Raw genomic sequence first — 20,680 nt, 5'->3', positions numbered from 1 at the left:
GTGACTTTGCTCAATAACAGTGGGTCAGGCTCCCCTGTTTTACAAGAGCTGTAGGGTATGTGGGACAGATAAGATCCCTCTTTTTAATAATCTTATAAAAGTGTTTTCTGAAGGGAACCCACTAACTAACTTCTCCGCAAGGATGGAGAGACAAATCAACTTGGCAAAGATTCAAATGCTGTATTTCCAGGAAGTGTGGATATTTCAAACCTTATGCTTAGACCCACAAGCCATCCCCTCTGGGATTAATACATATTAATCATAATTCTAGTAGGCTGAGTGTGTGTAATATACACAGTTCTGTTCTGTTCCTAATCTAGAACTCCTGTATCCTTGTAGGGAGAAGATGAAGCAGTCACACTCAAATCCTGCATACGCCGGAAAACTGACTCGATAGAGAAGAGGTTTTGCTTCGATGTGGAAGCAGTGGATCGGTGAGTGGGGCAGTCTTCTTTTCTCTCACCAATGGAAGGGGCACAGCCTTAGAGCACATAGACTTTGATTTACTTACTGAAGCCCAGCCAAGGACTCCAGAATATTGCGCACACCTGGCTGTACCAGCAGCAACATGTGCATTACACACAGACTACTTGGCCTCGTTGGAAAATTCTTGTTACTCCTGGGGGCATTCTACGCCAAAAAATTAAAAATTCTTGCACAATATTTTAAAATTCTGCAAATTTTATTTGTCAAAATAACACTACATAATCATGCCAGTTTCAATTATTTTGGCAATGTATTTCAAAATACCTGTCAGCAAGTATGTCTGTAACAACACAGACACACACAAAAATTCCCCCAGGAGTAGAGAGTTAAAGAACCCCCATGACAACACAGTTCCTGTTTCTCTGCCCTTCCCACCCCCCCAACAACCCAGTTCCTCTTTCTCTACCCCCCCCCCCCCAGAGCCCAGCCGGGGGGGGGGGGCGAGACCCCCCCAACCCCCCCCCCCCCCCAGAGTCATCCTGCAGGCCCCCCAGCCAATACATCCGAACCCTCTCTTCCCCAGAGCCCAGTGAGGGGCACTCCTTTCCCCCCCGGAGCCCAGCCATGGCCCCCCTCTCTGAAGAAGAGAGTTTTTTACCCACAAAAGCTTATGCCCAAATAAATCTGTTAGTCTTTAAGGTGCCACCTGACTCCTTGTTGTTTTTAAAGGAGATGGTTTCTGTAGCCTGATATTATTTATCAGTTGGAGCGGAGACCTCCTCTTTTTTATGTAAATGAAGCATGAAAATTTCTGTCTCATAAGCATTCTCTAGTAGGGAACCACAAAACCCAGATGAGAAGTGATTGGCCTGAGCGACTACTTTTTTTCTAGGCTGAGTCAATAAAGGACTTTTCTCAATCACATCATGTTACTATGTTTGTGCTTGCTGGAGAGGGGAGTCAGAAGATCGAAAGAAAGGGATTTTATTGTAGCTTCAGAATCTGCCTTCCTAAACCTTAGGCTGGCAATAGCTTGGTAAGGATGATGGACTAATTCGCTCTGATCATAACTTGCTTGTGTGATGAGCAACAAAATTAAGCTTATCATTCTGAAATTAGTTTAGGGTTTGGAGAAAATTGAGTTGGCGTGATAGCATGGCTGCATGTGCTGAGCTGCCCTGCAGGAGCCCTCTTTGGATGGAAAGGACCCAGGCCAGCAGAGTGCCGGGGAATGTGTACTAGCTGCCTTGTTTGGCATCTTCCTCTGCCAGCTGATGGCTCAGATAGCACTGGAGTAGCATCATTGCCTTCTAGCATCTGTGCCATAAACGTTTCTTGTGCATACTGCCACAACAGATTGCAGTTGTAATGAGCAACCGTTCAAAACAATGCAGTGAACACAAAGTGATATAAGGTGGTGTGATGTTTGACTCTCAATAAATTTAAATTCTTAATGTGCTCTCGCTTATCATCATTTCTGATGTTCACAGAAGTGGGCTTCTCCTGTACTTAGCCAAACAGCGGGCCTCCTCCATATGTGGAATCTCTCCTGCCCAGTCCGAGTGAGGTTCTCTGGTTTTCCCACCCACATGCATTCAGATTGCATACAGACGTGTTTATGTATTGGTTCAATTAATAGCCCAGAAGTCAGGATTCCAGAATTCTGTTCCTGCTCTGTATGGGCTTGGGCAAATCACATCACTTATATGTATCTCACTTTACCTGATTGTGCATTGGGGATAATAGAAAGTCTGTCTACGTCCCAGACTTTCTCTGAGGTTTGTTTAGTCAGTGTTTACCAAGTGGTTTGAGCCTCTTGGTTAGAAAGTGCTACTTGGGCAAAGTATTTTTAATTACTAATTTATTGTGTTATGACTTGATGACTTATGTGTATCTTGCATGAGGGAATGAGGGAAGAAAGGGGGAATGGACAAGGAAACATGGCAGTGGATAGGGCAGTGCCTTGGGACTTGGGAGAGCTGGCTGGCTTCAAATCCTGATTCAGCCAGCCCCAGGCTTTCTTGTGTGACCATGATCAAGTCACTTAATCTCTTGGTGCTGCTTTTGCCACCAGTAGAATGCGGGGTTTTGGCAGGGGGAGGATGCTTCTCTACCTCCCTGGGCTGCATTAATGATTGAGAGTTGCTTAGATATTAGTGATAACAGCCATAGAAGTGTTTAGACAGAGGGAAATTCATATTCAACTTAAGTATTTATATCTCACCATTGCAGTGAAATCTCAGTGCTTCTAAAAGTTCTATTGGTATTAAAATATGAAGAGAAAGGTAATGGTATGGCCACAGTTATGGTGATAGGCTAAAATCACTAACAGGGAGCGCAGAACTCAGCTGCATCTCAAGTCTAACATTCTAGTACACAGTCTCTAGGTGGCAGTCTTGTATTTTCTTCCCATGTTATGTTATATGGTCAGTGTGCAAATAGCAGTGCTGCAAGCATTGCATTTGGGGAAATTGGTATAATTTGCAATATATTGTGGAAACACCCGTGTTGCAATGGGGCATGGTATTTTGGAAAATAACCCCTATGAAAATTCCTGTCCATTTTCTGTCCCTTCCCTTTCCAGCAATAAAGGTGGTTCAGCACTTTAAAAATGAATGTCTGAGCATGATTTGTGGTCGAAAGCTCCCAAATGAGTACTGTTTGCTTTTTCCTGTTTTTTGGGCAAGGCATAAGATTCCAAAGTTCCCAAAGAAGACATAGTGCATATTTGGGGGAGCAAAACAAAAGTCTCAAATGTCTCTATAATGCAAATAATTTTGATTTTTGTCTGTGGGAAGCAAGCGAGGCATATTTTAACATTCTGAACAAAATGTATCTTGAACGTACATAATGCTGTGAGCCCCCCAAATGGCGTAATCCTGTTTTGCTGATCGGCTATACTGTGCAGTGAGGTAGTACAGCTTGGGTTTGCTAATGTGTATTTGTAGTCTTTGCATTAAATCAGTTTTATAAACCAGGCTCTAAGCAAGGATAGCATATATGTCTTAAAAAATGAGTATTAAGAGAAGGAGCATTGCCTTTGGCTGATGCTGGCTTGATAATTGCCCAGGTGTTTGGTGTAATGTGGGTCAGAGCTTTGAGCCAGATGCTGAGCACTTTTAACTCCAATTGACTGGCATTGCAGGTATTCAAGGTTTGGCCCTGTAATTAGCTGAATGTTACATTCATCAAGACGGTTAACGTTGTTGAAGTACAGCACCATTCTGCTAGAAAGCCCATTTATTGGTGGCTTGGGAACAGCTGGTACCTCAGCACTCCTGAAGCACGCAGACATCCATTATAGCCACATGCTTTCTCATGGGCTGTTTCTTTATGTGCTGTCTAATTGCTGAAACAGCATTAAGTTAGTTGTATTTCTACTGATTGGGTGGCTGTGAGTGTAGTGAGCCTGTTTTGGGCATCTGAATTACACCTCTACCCAGTTATAACGCGACCTGATATAACACGAATTCTGATATAACGCGGTAAAGCAGTGCTCCGGGGTGGGGGGAGGGGGCGTGGCTGCGCACTCCGGCGGATCAAAGCAAGTTCAATATAACGTGGTTTCACCTATAACGCGGTAAGATTTTTTGGCTCCCGAGGACAGCGTTATATCGAGGTAGAGGTGTATTCATGCAGGGCTTCTTGGCCTACTTAGATCATTGATAGTAGCTTCTGAATGGGGACACTGCTCTTTTTCCCATCCCCAATCCCCCCCGCAGCTTGTCATCTGACTTGCAGTCCCTTTTCCTTTCTGGCTACTGAGTTTCAGTGATTCTCCTCATGTCACATGCAATACAGTTTGTACTTGTTCCTTTGCTGGTATCACGTTTCTAGTGACCTTTAAAAGAAAGAAATTACTGGGGTTTTCCCGTTATGGCTAATGCTGAGTAAAGGTAACCTGCTCCCTTCCTTGCCCTTGATGGGCTTTGGGAGATGTACAGCGTACCTCGCCCTGCTGCACAGGAAGAACTACTCCTGAGGGCATCCTGCGCCAAAATATTAAAATGTCTGTGCACAATATTTTAAAATTCTGCAAGTTTTATTTGTCAATAAGTAAATGCAGAGGCTCCAGCATGGCAGTGGGGAGCACAGGCCACTGGTTGCATGAAGGTGGAAGGTCACCCTGCAGCCCCAGCCCACCCCTGGGACACGGACTTAGCGGTGAGGCTGCACCCGACCCTGACACAGCACAAGGCCTTGGCCTGCTCCAGAAACATCCTGGGGCCCTGCCCCTCTGCGCCAGGCGCACCAGGTGTGGGGCAGGCAGGCTCAGCAAGGCAGGATCCAAGTGTGAAGGGGATCAGTGCGGAGGGATTCAGGTGTGGGGTGAGAGTGTTCTGTGTGAGACAATCTGGGTGCAGGCAGCTCAGTGGGGGGTCTAGTGTGGGGGGATCTGGATGCACAGAGGCTCGTTGCGGGGGTTCCAATGGGACTCTGCAGGGACTTCCAGGTGAAGGTAGTTGGGGCTCAGAGGAGGAGTCTGGGTGTGGGGGTCTCAGCGTGGGAGCCTGGGTGCTGGGGGAGTGAGGATTGGTGGGGTGGGTGTCTGGGTGCAGCTATTTGGGGGTCAGTGCATGGGAGTCTGGATGTGGGGGCTCAGGGCAGTGCGGGAGGGTGGGGCTCATCAGGGTGGGGGTTTGAATGCAGGGAACTCAGTGGGGGGTGCTCTGGGTGCAGCGGTGGGGGTCCTGAGGCCACGTTCTGGGTGCAGGGGGCTCCAGATGCAGGGGTTGAGGTTCAGTGGGGTGGGGTTTGGGTATGGAGTGCTAGGGGGGTTCTGGGTGTACGGAGTGAAGCTTGGCGGTGGTGTCTGGGTATGAGAGGTCCGGATGCACGGGCGTTGGGAGGATGAGGGAGCAGCTCCCCATACAGTGACACCCCCCCCGCCCAGCTGATGAGCGATGGGGGCAGGAAGCAGAGGAGGATGCTGAGCTTCCTGGAGCTGGGAGAGGTTTCTGGGAGTGGATCTCATGCAGCCCCAGCCACTTCTTACAGGGAAAGAGAAAGTTCCGTCCTCTCCTGCCTCCAGCCCAGCCTGGACTAGCAGCTGATACTGGCTCTGGGTAGGAGCCACTGGCTGGGTTGTCCCCAGCCCCGTGGTGATTTACCTCTCCGCCGGCTGCTCCACGTGCCTGAAACTATGTACCTGTGCTGCTACGGAGTGGTGCGTGACTGCTCTTGCAGCTTCCCTGTCATAAAGTCATTTTTCTGCAGGGAAGCAAAGAAATATGCGGGGGACATGAATTCTGTGCACGTGCAGTGGCACAGAATTCCACCAGGAGTAAAAGAACATATTGACTGCATTTAGTAAACTACCCTTAAGATTCCTGTTATGTGTTGCGATCATGGGGGAATGTTTCTAGCAAGGCAGTAGATGAGGCCTTTGCTTATGTTGTCAGTGGAGTGACCCTTGAAGCGCTCAGGCACTAAATCCCTCCTCATTTGCAGCTTTTTCTTCCCCCTCCCCTCACATACTTCATTTTGGAGACTTGCCCTGTGTCTGGGCTCTGCTGTTTGACCCGAGGATGGCTCCTGAGACTGACATAGCAGTGTGAGGTATGTCATTCTGCAAACACAAGGTCACTTTGTCACTGCTTAAATCAGAACTGCAAAATCCTTCACCATGCATTCAGCTCTTAGCTCAGCCTTGCAGATTGTATTAGTAAGCTGTTTTATGTCTCTTATAAAGCAACTTAAATTGTCTTGGCGTGATAAGATGCTACATGAGTCAAAGTTGTTATCTTTTTCTCTTGCTTTCATTCTTTATTCTTCTGGAAGAAGAAAAGCAACTTTTTTTTCCTCCACAGACCTTTTGGATTAAACTTTTGACTTTTTTGGTATTAACGTTGATTTTTTGCCTCATATTTTCCCTGGATATTTAATCTTTTAAACCTTGCTCATTTAAAACAAAATTTGCGATAAGAATTTATATTGACTTCAAGGTTTGTGTCTGTATGCCTAACATAGCGAAATGAATATAGATATTAAGTGTATACTCCTGTACTGGGATACCTTATTGTGAAAGGGAATGCTCACCACCGATGCAGCCTAGTGGTCGGGCAGGGTTGTACCAGATTGTCTTCCAAGCCTCCCCATTTCTTACTGTTTCTCTGCCCTGCGTGGTCTGTCCTTCCTGTGACTGCCTTCCGGCCTGGTAATTATTCAAGTCTGTCCATTTCAGGACAAGTATAAGGAGTCCAGGAGGCCTCAAGGCACCCCTGTTTGGTTGAGAACCTGTGGCCCAGACCCTTTTATCTTCAGGGTCATTTCCCTCCCAGCTAGGTTTCCCATGTCAGGGCTAAGCCTCTGTAGTTGTCCCTCTTTAGAGGCTGATAGGGGAGCCCAAGCCCACCCTCTCCACTGGACTCCAGTCCAGAGCCCTATGATAGATAGGCAGCTAAATCCTGCACCCTAGGGTGTTATGCAGCTGCCTCCCTGGATCACTTCCCACCAGTTAAAGATAAAAATTAAAACACAAAGATAGTCTCTGTTCTTCAGAGAATCACAGGCCCCTTCTTTGTGGGCTTGGTCAGCTCTCAGGCATCAGGAGAGTCTGTGGTGCTCCTTCTCTGGAGCTCAGAGTGTGGGTCAGCTCATCTTCACTTCCTGCTACTGAGCTACTCTGCTTCCCTTTTCATGTTCCTCCTCGCCCCTGTGCAGCGCTGTGGTGGGGCCACCTGGTTGCAGAGCAGCTTGTTAGCCCCTTCCTCTTCAGTGTGGGGTTTGTATTCCCCATCACGCTTATGCTTTAAAATTTCTTTAATCAAGTACTAATAAATTTATATTAATATATTTGTATTCGTATATATTTAATTATATTTAGTGAGATCTGCAGTGAGGGAATCTGGGCGAGGCTTCCCTCAGGGTCTCAGGCTGAGCATTGAAACTTAACAGCCACTCTTGGAAACTGTTGGCTGTAACGTTCATTTTACATGGTGCTTCACTGACTGAGCCAACGGCTGGCGTGAACGTCATACTTAGAATGTTGTTTCAATTGTGAGCCCTTCTAGGGAGAGACTGTGTCTTCAGACTTGTCTGTAAAATGTCCAGCGTGCTGCTGGCACTATACAAATAACAATAAGTGAAGCAATGTGCTGGGATCTTTTAAAATGCACCACAACCAGGAAGGCAGTTCTGTATACTAAAGCACCACAATATATGTTTCAGCAAATGAATTATGTGGGGAAAAATGCAGATGCATTTGGAATATAAATGGCATTTTAATTGTTTCACAGCCTCTCTCCCCTCCCATATTGTTAAAATGTCTGATTTTGAAGTAAACACCAGTGGTTTGTTATCTGCTTAAAGGCAGAGCAAACATCTTTTATCACTTTTTATCCCATGCATGAGAGAATGTGGGGCATGAAAAACCTGTATTGTCCTGAATAACTATAGTTCTAGCTATAGCTAGTCCTGATTAACTGTTCCAGAATAAGAGTGCCTTACTCTGAAGTGGATTAAGTTAATTTGGAGCAAGGCATTCTTATTCTGGAACAAGAGTGTCTACGCACAGTTATTCAGGAATAGCTATTCTGCTGTGAATTCATACCCCACCATATCCAAATTAACTCTCAAGCGTAACTAGTCCTTAGTTCCTTGGGAGTCGGGAGTCAAGCTTTTTATGAACGAACAATTTCAATTCCTTACTTTTTTTTTAGTTTCCTTGGGTAAGAGACTGAAATTAACACATTTTGTTTTTCTCGGTCTCTCACTCACACATCTAGCTGAGGATACAGCCCTTTTTTTAGTGATCCTTAACTAGGATGTTAGCATCCCCAGTAGACATTTGCCCTTAACTTAAACTCTTGTTTAGAAAAGAGCACATGATGTGATCTCTGTCCATCAAGGGAGAGGTTGGTACCAACCTGCCACAGTTCATAAAGATGTTTCTAGGAAAAGGTTCATCCTCAGCATTCAGCAAATACTGTTGATAATTATCCACCCAATAGATACTGATTCCACTGTTTCTGTTAAATCCTCTTGTCTACCAGATACAGAGCTTTGTTCTTTGCTTTGACAGTACTGGTGTAGGGTTTAAAGCTGTGTTTCTTTTCCAAATGGAGTGAAGATTAAGTGGTTTCCTCTCCATTTGAAAATAGGTAAACTTCCAAAGCACTAAGCCTGTGAGTACTGACTGACTCACCAAGGGGATTAGCAAAAATAACATACATTCTTTCTGGATTACTTGGCCCTAAACTTGTTGCAAGCCTGAACAGCCCTTGTCCTCTACTGGGTAAACTGAGAGCTGCTTTGTGTCTGTAATAGTCCTTGGTGAATTGTCTATTGGCAATTGTGATATTCGGGGGAGTGGACTTGGGTTTGGGCTTGGTCCTCTGCTCCTTGTTTATAGGTGCCACAAAAGCTGCAGAAAAAGGATCAGAAACATCAATCCGTCTAAAATGGAATCTCTTCTTAATGTTTTACTGGCTAGCAGAGGCTCTGCTCTTGTCAGGTGTCAAATAGACATCATTACAATCATGCAGCTTTCATTCGCCTGTTGAATCATCTCTGAGCAGGGCATGTTGGAAACTCAGGTTCTCACAGCCCTCGCCTGTTACTGGAGATTTATTATGAAAAGAAGGGCATGTTGTGTGCTGAACACTCTCTGACAGCAAGTAGCCTGAATAAAGCCTGTGAAGTCAGTGTGCTTGTTCTTTTCTTGCCGCACCAGCTGTATTTCGCTACAGAAAGCAGTGATCCTTCATGTTGAATTTTGCTGCAGTTCTGGGGCTGGAGCGCTTGCCATGTATACAAACATGAATGTCAGAAGTCCTCTGGTTAAATGATTTTGGTGAGTGACGACACCCAAATATTCCTACAAGGAGAGTTCCGACACATTTTTCCGAATGCATTCAATCTCGTCACCGAGCCTCCTACCATTGCATGGTTGTATTTTCCCTGTTATCAGGGAAGCTATACATTTCAGTCATGAAAAGTGAGCTGTAATAATAAAGAGACTGAAAATAACTTGTCAGGGGGGAAAAAAACAACACCCTATCTCAAACATCAGATTCAGAATGAAACATGTTCCCCATAACCTGGTTTTATGAAAGCAGCACAGTAGTTAGACTCCGTGTTTACTTGTTTTGAATCCCAATGAGGCAGCATGTGACTTGGCTTCACTGATGTTCTTTTGGAAACCTCAATTCACTATAGTGGGATATTGATACAGACTTACAAAGTTGACAGTGACTGGGGCCATTTCAGATTTGTTTGCAGTCGCTGATTGCAGAAGGATAAATTGGGATTTGTAGGATCAAATTAAAAACCAAATCATTAAATTGTATCCTGTTTAAATAAACCTTCATGACACACTCCCACAAATCCCTTTGCCCTGCCTTGTCTTGGCAGCACACTTCATATGTTGCTTCCTCTAATGCAGAATTTCATCCAAGTTCTTGGGCATGCTATATGCTGTCAATCGTATTGAGGATCCTCATGCTTTTTGTGCACAGTGTTAACAAACCATGTTTCAACCCTACAAAGGGAGCAGGTAGTCTTAAAAAAAAAAAAAAAAGATTTAGGTATTACAAAGGCAGTGTGGTCCAGTGGATAGAGCACTGGACCGAGTATCTGCAGACCTGATTCTATTCCCAGCCTGCCCCGTGTGTAGTGACCCACTAAGCTAGGCTATGCTGCCTGTGAGGAGAGGTAGAGGCAAACCAAGACAAAGGGGATAATTTTAAATTTTTAGAAATTTATAAGGAAAAACTCCAACACTGTACCATGGGCATAAGTAATATAGAACATTACCAAACTTACTACTTGTAACAATAAACTATAGCTTACCAACTCATTAACCTTTTGTGAGCTTGTACACTCTGGGCAGTTAGTACCAAATGCATTGTTGTTAACCACAACAAAAGAGATTACTTAACAATATACTGTATCGTTTCAGAGAATATTTCTCTTTCCCTCTCCTTGGTTGTAAATCTTTGCTTTTTTGTGTTTCTTTGGCTTGAAGTGCTCCCTTAGATTCAATGTTCTTGCGCCTGTACCTCTTTTCACCGAGTTTACCCACAAGCGGGGTTTCTTCACCTAGTGGGCCCTCCCTGGTCCATCAGGCACCTTTGAACAGTATTCTGTCAGTAGCTATTTAAACAGTCATTCTCTCGGTTCATGTATTTTAGGCTTCTTGTTTACCGTTTTCAGGTTCTGTTTCATCGAACACAGCTTTTTGATCAATTCTCTTTTTCACCAAATATATTTCCTTTCAGTTTTTTTCCTTGATACTCTTTCTCTGGTAGAGCAGTAGATTTTATTTCCCGCTGTTTCCCTTCCCTGATAGTGCCTGCTCACATACCCAGGTCGTTGTCTTTTTTTAATTTTCTGCTTCCCCTGACCTGAAACCTTTCCTGTTTTCCTTCTTTCCTCCTTCTCACTTCCTAGTCCCCTACTTTTATTCTCCCGTTCTTCTATTTTATCACCTCACCTCCTACCCAGCCTCCGGTTCATCTGGTAGCTCAGCATCTTGACTTTTCTCTTTCTCTAAGAGCTTTTCCAACTGCTCCTTCGGGTAGATTCTGAACCCCCTTCTTCGCTCAAGCTGCCCTGTCCTGGGCCATCTCTCTCCCCAGGACAGCATTCTGTGCTGCCGTATCACAGCAGCAGCAGGTGCTAGCTAGTGCCAGGGTGAGGGTTACTGCACATGCATTGGGCAGATCAGTTCACCTGTGTGTGTTTCCCAATCTCTAAAATGAGGTCAATGAGCCCCTTGTTTGTAAAGCAATTTCAGATCTGCAGGAAAAAAAGTGTTACAGAAAAGCTAGCTGCTATTTATAGTGCTTATATGTCCCAGGATGTAAATTCTCTATAACTTTTGTGAAAGTGGCTTAGAACTGGATCCCAGCTGTGGGAGGCACAAGGCTGACGTGCGGTATTAAGCACTATATCTGAGGTGTTTTCCTTCTTAGGGTTCTTAACGATATTTGCACCATTCAAGCTGCTTATTCTATTGCTTTGAGTGGTGTTTTATCAGTCTCAGCACAGAGCTGTCATCATACACTACAGCCTTGGGGTATGGTTGTGTCCAGATTAAATAGGGAAAGAGCTACTTGTAAAGTGGATGTGAATAGGGAAAGAATAGTAAGCAATGAGAAGAGAAAACACGCCGTGAGGAAAACAGGGTGTTTTGCAGGACAGTGAATAGAAAATATGTATATTCCCAAGTATAAAGGCAATAAGAGGTTTGAATTTTCTGCTTTTCATGTTGTTCAAAGATTGTATGAACCTGAGTGACAAACGCTTAACTTGGATTGTACTTAAAAAAAAAAAATCCAATACTTGAGGTGCAACAGTGGCAACTGGGGTACAGAATGGAAAAGTTTCTGGATAAATGAGGAATGCCCAGGTAGGCCCTTGTTGATAGTTGTTTACATGAGTTACTGGCAGATCCTGTCTGGTTGCAATGCCAGCAATCTCATCAGTATTTATATTAAGCACTATACAAAATCTTCTTTCACCTCCGCCTCCTCCAATGTGGGGAGGAGTAACAGTTCTTAAGTGATCAGCATTTCCCTTTGTTGTTTGGGTGTGGTGGAGGGATGAATCTCCATTGAAACCCACTGGTTGACTGTACTGAATAAAATGGGACTATCAGTAGCAATTTGCAGCTATGGCAGTTTGTGGAGGTGTTCATACCTCAGAATTCAGGATGCAAGTTTCACTGAAGCCTCATTCCAGTGAAGCTACTGGTATGTTGTCTGGTGTTTATGCCCAGGTTATTGTGAGCCCTTAATGTCCTTGGATTCATTATTGTAACCTGCTTGCTCCTTGTTTTTTGGATACCTTCAACAAACTCCACGGCCCATGCTCTATCAGTTACACCAGTGCAGTACCACGGAAGTCAATAGAGCTGTACCAGGCTACGAGAGAGAAGAATTTGTTGTCAAATGTCCTATTCCAGTATTATTGGTTCTCCTGTAAAACATTGGTGGATGCCTTGAGGCTTAATTTCATTTGTTTCAAAGTCCAGGTCTGGAGCACAGAAGGTATCTTCTTGAACCTTATGCCAAATTCATCTTCTCTTTCTGTCTGGTCTACCTGATGAGACTGATTCCCCCCCCCCCCCTTTTTTCTTTTTTTCACTGCAGTGTTTCTTTCTTCTCCACAGGCCTGGTGTGATCACCATGCAAGCACTTTCTGAAGAGGACCGAAAGCTTTGGATGGAGGCTATGGATGGCCGGGAACCGGTAAGAAGGGACAGTAATGAATACCTGTCTAATGAAGACTCAAAAGGCTCTTTTTGTGGCCCGATTGTCTGCTGTGAAGCAGTGTGTCACGCTGCACTTGCCAACCTCCATTAGCACTGTATCCGTGGGGCAGCTCTCTGGTTCTGGCATGAGAATCCTTTAATACTCTGGTTAAATATTGAGGTAATACTCTATCTCCTGTGCTTGGATGGCTGGAGGGCTCTGGCTACCTTTGCTCCTGTGGAACATAGGCTAAACTAGCACCAACATGCTCCTGTGCTGCTGTGTTGTGTTAACAGGAAATCACAGCAACACGATCTAAGGAAGAACATATACAGTGTGTGATTTGCAGGGTTTTCTGCGGCCTGCTGTTCTCAGGGGGCTTTACAGTGTTCCAGTAAGAGTCATAGTGCTACCCCCCTCCCCCTTCAGCAGCCCATGTCTTGTGATTGTGTTTACTCCTGCTTTGCCAAAGGAGCACAGCAAATGGGTTTCACAAGTGGTGGAGAAGATGGAGGTTTCCCTGGTATGCCACTTCTGCTGGTGAATGTGGAGGACTTTTAATATTGATAATGCATGAGTTTTCTGTTGTAATTTTATTCTAGCGCTCTGTTACAGCACAGTAATAAACAGTCCAGGTTAGTTCCTATGTACTATAAAGACCAATTGGCTCTGAGGCCTGAAGTGTAGGAGCAGGATTTTATATTGTACTGTGAGAATTAATGTATGATTTGATTTCATCCTGCTAGCCACCCTTTTTGAATAGCAGAAAGGAATCACAGACCAGAATAATCCTTATGACCGATTATGGTCACCCTTTTGTTTTAGGATAAGTTATAATGTCTACTATGGTTTTCTATGTGTATTACAAATTAGGCATTCTAGTTAAATATACATTTCTTTGTTTTAAGGTTTTAGTAAGTAAGAGACAGGATCTTGTATTGTATCTATGTTAAGGAGATTAGAGGAATGTTGAGGGCCTGAAGCCCCAATGTGAATTGTTTTAGTTATAAGATTTAGCAAGGCTTGATTTACAATGTCTTCTGCTGAATATACAGTACTGCTGTCTGTATACCTTTGAAGGTTTCTGTAAGAGATTGTTTGTGAGAATGAGGAATGCATGCATCAGGAAAAGATAAGGTGTGAAAGCCATCACAAATGTCCAGATGGTCAAGAAAAAGTGAGAGACTTGGAAAGACCAGGAGACAATCAGGAAACATCCATTGTATCTGATGCTAAACATGTTAGCAGCATTGACGACCTCAGAGGTGAGGCAGGCACCCCCGAAGGCGAGACAACAAATAGAGGATAACGATGGGAAGCCCGACAATAACCATCAAATGATAACAGCACTTAAGGACTAATGATTACAGGATGACATTGCAAAATGCATGGACTCAAATGGGAATTTACAACTATAAAGCTGGGGTGTTTTGCCATGGAACTCTGGGTTCAGTCCTGCAAGCTACAACAGACTGGTAACTATAAACATCAACTGGCAGGAGTGTGTGTGTGTGTGTGTGTGTGTAGCATATGCTAACTGTTGTATTTTCAATAAATGCTGCGTATTTGCCTTCTCCTGAAAAGATCCCGTGTGCTTTGTATGAGCATAACAGAAGAAGAAAATTATTATCTAAGGATTAAAGCAGTGGTTGAGATGAAGCTCGAATTGCATGACTGCAGGTGCTGTTTAAACTCTTGGGCAATATTTTAAGGTTGTGACCCTCACATTTCAGAATGTGCACCATTTAAAAGATGCTACATTCAAAGTTGATAAAAGGAAGTGCAGAATTAGATTGTGGGTCTCCATTGCCACAGGAAGTCACTGAGGCTTAGAATTTAGCAAGGTTCACAAAGGAATTGGACATTTATGTGAATAACAAGAATATCTGGAATTGTTGTCATCAATAACTATACATTTTGGAAGAGTTTTTGACCTCATGCTTCAGGGTTTAGGTCAGTCTCTGTCTATTAGAGATCAGGATGAGACCATATCTGCCCACTGTGGGTCTCTCACAACTTCCTTTGAAGCATCTGGTGCTGGCTGTTGTGAAAGACAGGATATTGATTTAGATGGACCCTGGGTCTGATTCATTAGGGCAATGCCTGTAGTGGTTGCTTATCTGTTGCTGGCTGTGTGCTAGAGAAGTGGTGAGTAAGCAAAGGTGAAACATGCCTGTATGCAGTGGGCTGGACACCTGTTGTGACAATTTAGGGGGCGGTTGCATAGCAGAGGCTGTTCTTGGTCAGGCCACCTATTTTTGGACTGGTTGCAATGGTTCAAAAAACCAAAAGGCTTAAGTGTATGTGCCCTGGTTACTATTCAAATATGGCATTTCCTCACTGCTTTCTGTAAACTCTTCAAGTTTTGGAGAAACTGTGATGTTTGATCAGTTACTCAAACAAATGAAATACTGATTCTCCCCCCGGCCCCCGCAATGGAACTCTGACACTAAAACGGAGTTCTGGGCAGTGCTTAATTGTAGCTACAGACTCCTCATTTCCAGGAACAGTCTCCTGAGGAAGGCTTCATGCATAGAGGGAAAGTTGGCAGGCACCAGAAAGAAATGGGGTTAGTGCAACTGGGTGTATGTTATAATGCCAAAAGCCCAGCACGTCCCACCACCTTCCTTTTTTCCCTGACTTTTTGGGACCCCTGTACATGATAGCCTGTCCTTCCCTTCGCTTCTTGTCTAGCTGGAAGCAATCATATTAAGAAAATATTCCTATATAATTCAAATCAAGTTCTCTGGCTCCCATATATGAGCTGTCTTTTCTCTTTTTTAAATTACGATCCATCTGGTTTCTGCAGTGGCTGCTACAGAAGTGAGATGGTAATATTGCTTCCTCCTCCTAACTGCAATAATAAAAATAGCACAATCAATTAAAGAGTGAACAAGACATGTACAGTAAAACACATGACATGATCACAAATTGTCCTTCTCTCGTCCTTGTAATCGTCTACTCTCCCTACCCCAGCTTCACTGGACCTTTTGTTGTGACATGTCAAATATAAGCCCCGTGATCCTTCAATTGCTTACGCAGATCCATTCACCCAGGTTTAGTCCTGTAGACTGCATCAGGTTTTGCACAGGTGGTAGAGTCAGTCTGTTAGGATTACAGGATCGGTGCCACAGATTGTAAGCATCTCTGGTCGGTGACTGTGTCTCTTACTTGTTTGTAAAGTGCCACACATGACAAAAGGTGCTATAAAATAATAAATAATACTGAGCAGCCCAGACTTCCTGTTGGTGGCCCTAGTTTTATGTGAACTAGTTCAAAAACAGTCCAGTCCTTCATACTGACCACTGCGCATTTATTTTCTTCTCCATAATGCCCATCTGTTTAGGTGGCTTGCTAGTTTAGTACAGTGGTTTTCAAACTATTTTTTCTGGGGACCATGTTGAAGAAAATTTTTGATGCCCGTGACCCAACGGAGCTGGGGATGAGGGGTTTGGGGTGCAGGAAGGGGTTTTGGGTTGGGGGGGTCAGGGCTGGGGCAGGGGGTTGGGATGCGGGAGGGGGTCAGGGCTCTGGGCTGGGGGTGCAGGCTCTGGGGTGGGGATGAGGGGTTTGGGGTGTAGGAAGGGGCTCCGCAGAGGTTATGGGGGGCTCAGGGCTGGGGGTTGGGGTGTGGGAGGGGGTCAGGGCTCTGGGCTGGGGGTGCAGGCTCTGGGGTGGGGCCAGGGATGAAGGGTTTGGGGTGCAGGAGGGGGCTCTGGCTTGAGGGAGGTGTCAGGGTTGGGGCCTGGGGTTGGGGCGCAGAATTACCTCCCGCGGCTCCCAGTCAGAGGCTTCCCACCTGTCCCGGCACCACAGACCGTGCTGCGTCCTGGAAGTGGCCAGCAACAGGTCCGGCTCCTAGGCGGAGGCGCGCAAGCGGCTTCGCGCAGCTCTCACCCACGCCCACCCCCCCGCACCTCCAGCGCCCATTGGCCGGAAACCGGCCAATGGGAGTGTAGAGCCAGTGCTTGGGGCAGGGGCAGCACGCAGAGCCCCATGGCCCCCCTGACTAGAAGCCGGACTCCCTGCTGCCCGCTTCCGGGACGCAACGCGGTGTCAGAAAAGGTAGGCACTAGCCTTTTAACGTCCCGGTCGGCGGTGCTGACCCAGAGCAAGGCAACCCAGCACAGTACATGCTGCGACCCACGGTTTGAAAAACACTGGTTTAGTACATCTACCTATGCAGGTTATCACTTTGGAGATGCAATGACTGATGTATGTTTATAGCACTTTGAACTGGCCATCCATGTACACCACTGGCACCCTCACCTACTGAAGCACCGTACAGAATCGCAGTCATAAGGCATTAGTGGTGAAAGCACAGTTGGTGGATAAGGCAGATTCCTTGTCCTTGGTCCACCTCCTCCCCATCTCTAAAGTTACAGGAAATTGGGTTGTAAATTTGTTGCGTGTGGTTTTGTCTTATGACACCAGGATGTCAGTTGTTAGGCTTACTTCACAAAGTCTGCTTTGCACAATAAGTAAGTTTAACCTCTAGACTCCCAGAACTATGCATTGTGATTCTTTTTTTTCTTACTTTATTTTACTGGCCTAGAAAAGAAGCTGATCTCACTTCCAGTCTTTTTCTTGCTTGAAAGGTTCAACACAGAAAAAAATTGATAGTGTTGGATATAACTCCATGAACGAATTTAGAAGCCCAGTGTGTAACGATATTAAAGTGGATTCAGTTGCATTTTTTTTATTGCACTTACTTTAAAACTAAAAACCAATGCAGTGCTATTATTTAACCAGGACTAAATATGGAATGTGAGTTATTAGCCAAGGTATTTTAACAAATTGAAAAGATTTACCATACCTTCAGTGCTAAGCGCAACAGTCAGATAGAGATGACTTTAGCTTTCTATTAGCTTTCACTGGTATAATTAGTTGTACTAAAAACCACAAGTTTCTTTTGATTTATATCACTCATGGAGGCTAGAAACAAGGGAAGGCTTAGTCTCAACACAGAGCATTTAAACTGGCTTTTCGTTAATTTTTTCAGCATTAAAATGTATTGGTCTCCCCTCCCCCCCAGTCAAATATTGAAATGTATGTTTGGGGAAGGGGACATGCCAAAGCTAGTGCTTCTTTATAGGAGACTGAGTGAAGGATAAAATGTGTATGTACTCAGAAAGGTGACACGTTGTGGGATTAAAAGAGGCACAAATTAGGCTGTTTGCTTTGTGGCAGAGAACAGAACAAGATAAGCAGTTTAGTAAGATTGGGGCTTTTCTTGCCAAGTCTTCACTGAGCATGCCAGCCAGAGGAGAGAACATAGGGTCAGTGTTACCTTGTTACTACTTTCCAAAACACTAGTGATCAGAGCCCTAAAGATCATCTTCACATAAACACCTCCTGAAATGTGCCACAACTTTCCTGAAGCGTTTGGAACTTCAGGTGTTAAAAGCTATTTGTCAAGAAAAATTAGTATAGTTGTAGCTGTGCGGTTGCAGGATATTAGAGAGACCAGGTGGATGAGTTAATGTCTTTTAGTGGACCGACTTCTGGTGGTGAGAGAGGCAAGCTTTTGAGCCAGGCAGAGCTCTTCTTCAGATCTGGGGAAGGTACTCCAGGTGTCACAGCAAAATGCCAGGTGGAACATATTGTTTAGCATTGTGCTGGTGTAAGGGGACTGTTGCCCCCTTACTAACATTCAGTGGGGGTGTTTTGGCTGGCTAGCTCCCAGCACTAAAAGGGGAAGGGTCGATGGCAAATCAGGAGCCTGAGACTGACAGTCCCCAAGAACAATGGGGAGAGGCCAATGCTCCAGATCAGCCTGATTGACAGGGCGGGCAGGCTAATCAGAGAGTCAGGAGGCCAGGGGGGTCCCGTCCTCTGTGTGAGCTGGAATGGCCTGAGTCAGACAGAGTGGGGCCGAGCTAAGGAGAGAGCAGGGGCCCGAGCTAAGTTGCTGGAAGCAGAGCTGCAGCCCCAAAGCCAGAGCACAGCCCAGAGAGAGCAGACCTGCCCTGGGAGGAGAGCTGCAGCCACCAGAGCCAGAGGGGCCAGACAAGCAGCCAGGAAACAGGTCAGAGCTGGGAGCAGAGTCACAGAAGCAGCCAGCAGAGCTGTAGCAACCAGAGCCCCAGAGAAGCAGCCCAGGGAGCTGAAGGCAGAGCAGCAGCAGCGCTGAGGCAGAGTGGTGGAGCTGGAGCTGGGGCTGGAGCAGTCTGGAGCCGGGTGCGGTGAGCAGCCGGGGAGAGTGAGGGGGACCCTGGGCAGTGGGCCCAGCACAGGGAGACGCCTCAGCCAAGAGGCCTTGCAGGCCAGACTTGGAGGGGGATCATAACCCTGACCGGGCAGGGGCGACGCTGGGAAAAAGGGTCCTGCCACCTAGAGCCTGAGAGCGTGTGGCCACCGCCAGAGCAAGTGTCCAACCCCCAGCGTCTCTGCAGCACAGCCAGGGCCTGAGAAGGAGCCTGGGACCTACAAGGAACAGACTGTGACCTGCCCTGACGTTCCAAAGACACTGTTTGTAATGTTCCCTGCCACAGAGCAGGGTGATGTGTTTTCCTTTAACCTTTCCCATTTTTCCTTATTCTTTTTTAAAATTAATTGTTAATTAAACAACTTGTATTTGCTTTAAATTGTATGAAATGATCAGTGGGTCAGGGAGGTGCCCAGTGCAGAGAGAGTACCCCGGAGTGGGGACACCCTAGCCCCTGTCCTGGGTGACCACAGCAGGGTTGGGGGTTGAGCCCCCCAGGAATCCTGGGCCCAGCCTTGTCGGGGTTTACGAGGACTCTGCCAGACAGGAGAGTGGAAGGGGAGTCCTCAAGGGCAGGGAGGCCTCTGGGTAAAGGAAGTGGGAGCGAGGACTCAGATCCTTTCGCTAGCCCACTTCACCGGGGTAGTGCAGAAGCCAGGAAAGTTCCCCACAATAGCGGGACCATTCCCCTGCTTAGACTGGGATGCTCAGAGTCCCTTTCCCAGAGCTGAAGAAGAGCTCTGCGTGACTTGAAAGCTTGCCTCGCTCACCACCAGAAGTTGGTCCAGTAAAAGATATTATCTCACCCACCTTGTCTCTTAAAACAAACAAAGAAAAGCAGCTTAGTCCATAAGTCACATCCTGGCTGAGCTGTATTAACTCATTGCACGGCCTTGACCAGTTTATAGCTACAAAATTGTGTTTTTAAAAGGGAAATGTAACATCCTGGAATTCTAGGGGACAAAATATGGTACAGGAGGATCTGAGCAGCTCAGTCTTAGTAGGTAAATGGTAATTGCCCTTCAAAAAAAAAAAAAAAAAAAAAAGGAGGGGGGGAATAAAACACACAGATACTTTTTATATTGATCATTTCGGGTAGGAGTCACTTCTTGGAACTGGTGGACATTGCTGTAAACCGAAATAGCCATCTCCCTGGTTATGCTGAGGCAATCAGTGCCAGGCCTTGCTTTGTGTGCTTCCTAGTATAGCATGCTAAAATAAAGTTACAAAATCTGGTCTTTCTTGGTCCATTTTCCCTTTTGTTTTTCTTTCCGCTTAATTCCTTAGTATAGTTTGCCAGCTTGGTGGGCAAGGACAGTGTCTGCATTCTCAGAAGCCCCTAGCACGCTTCTAGGCACTCTTTATTAATTAATAAATAATCCATTATGCAATGAATGAAAACTAGCGATGAGCTAACATCAAAAGGTTCACCGGTCCCATTCTGACAACCTTCCAAAAGTTCACTAGGATAACTCGTGGAGAGAATTAATAATAGACGTTAGGGCCAGATTTTCCAAAGGGCAACCTCCCCATTGTATTATCTGCTGTGTTCTGAGCACTTCTGGTTGCTTTGTTCAGGTTCCTAAAGGGGCACAGAGCTCTTGTGGAAAATCTGGCCCCATTTGTTAGTGCTAAGAACTTTAGAAAGCTCAATAGTGGTTAGGATTGAACTAACGGCGGCCCACAGTCTATTCCATCCATTCAAATCTAACCCATACTGAACTTTTCTTTTGACCTCCTGGGATTATTAGATTCCCATTTTGGGTTAACTTTGTTTTTCAAGTTGCTCCAGTGCACCTGACCCTAATAACTACAGCCTGAGATTATGGTGAATCCACTGTCAATAGCC

At 45.4% G+C, this 20,680-nt stretch overlaps 1 protein-coding gene across 3 annotated transcripts in view; it reads left to right on the top strand.

Moving 5' to 3' along the window:
* Nucleotides 1-20,680, top strand: part of ARHGAP26 (Rho GTPase activating protein 26) — a 443,229-nt gene that overhangs the window by 236,036 nt on the left and 186,513 nt on the right. For all 3 annotated transcript variants that reach the window (XM_026659432.1, XM_026659434.1, XM_026659433.1), the window contains exons 10-11: nucleotides 340-434; nucleotides 12,542-12,620. In XM_026659432.1, the coding sequence (XP_026515217.1) occupies nucleotides 340-434; nucleotides 12,542-12,620 (174 nt within the window). The remainder of the gene's footprint in view (nucleotides 1-339; nucleotides 435-12,541; nucleotides 12,621-20,680) is intronic.

The sequence above is a fragment of the Terrapene carolina genome, unplaced genomic scaffold, assembly GCF_002925995.2.
Source record: "Terrapene carolina triunguis isolate 2854851 unplaced genomic scaffold, T_m_triunguis-2.0 Scaffold629, whole genome shotgun sequence".
Lineage (NCBI taxonomy): Eukaryota > Metazoa > Chordata > Testudines > Emydidae > Terrapene > Terrapene triunguis.
Note: the sequence above shows the minus strand (reverse complement) of the source record. Positions and strands in the feature narration are given on the sequence as shown.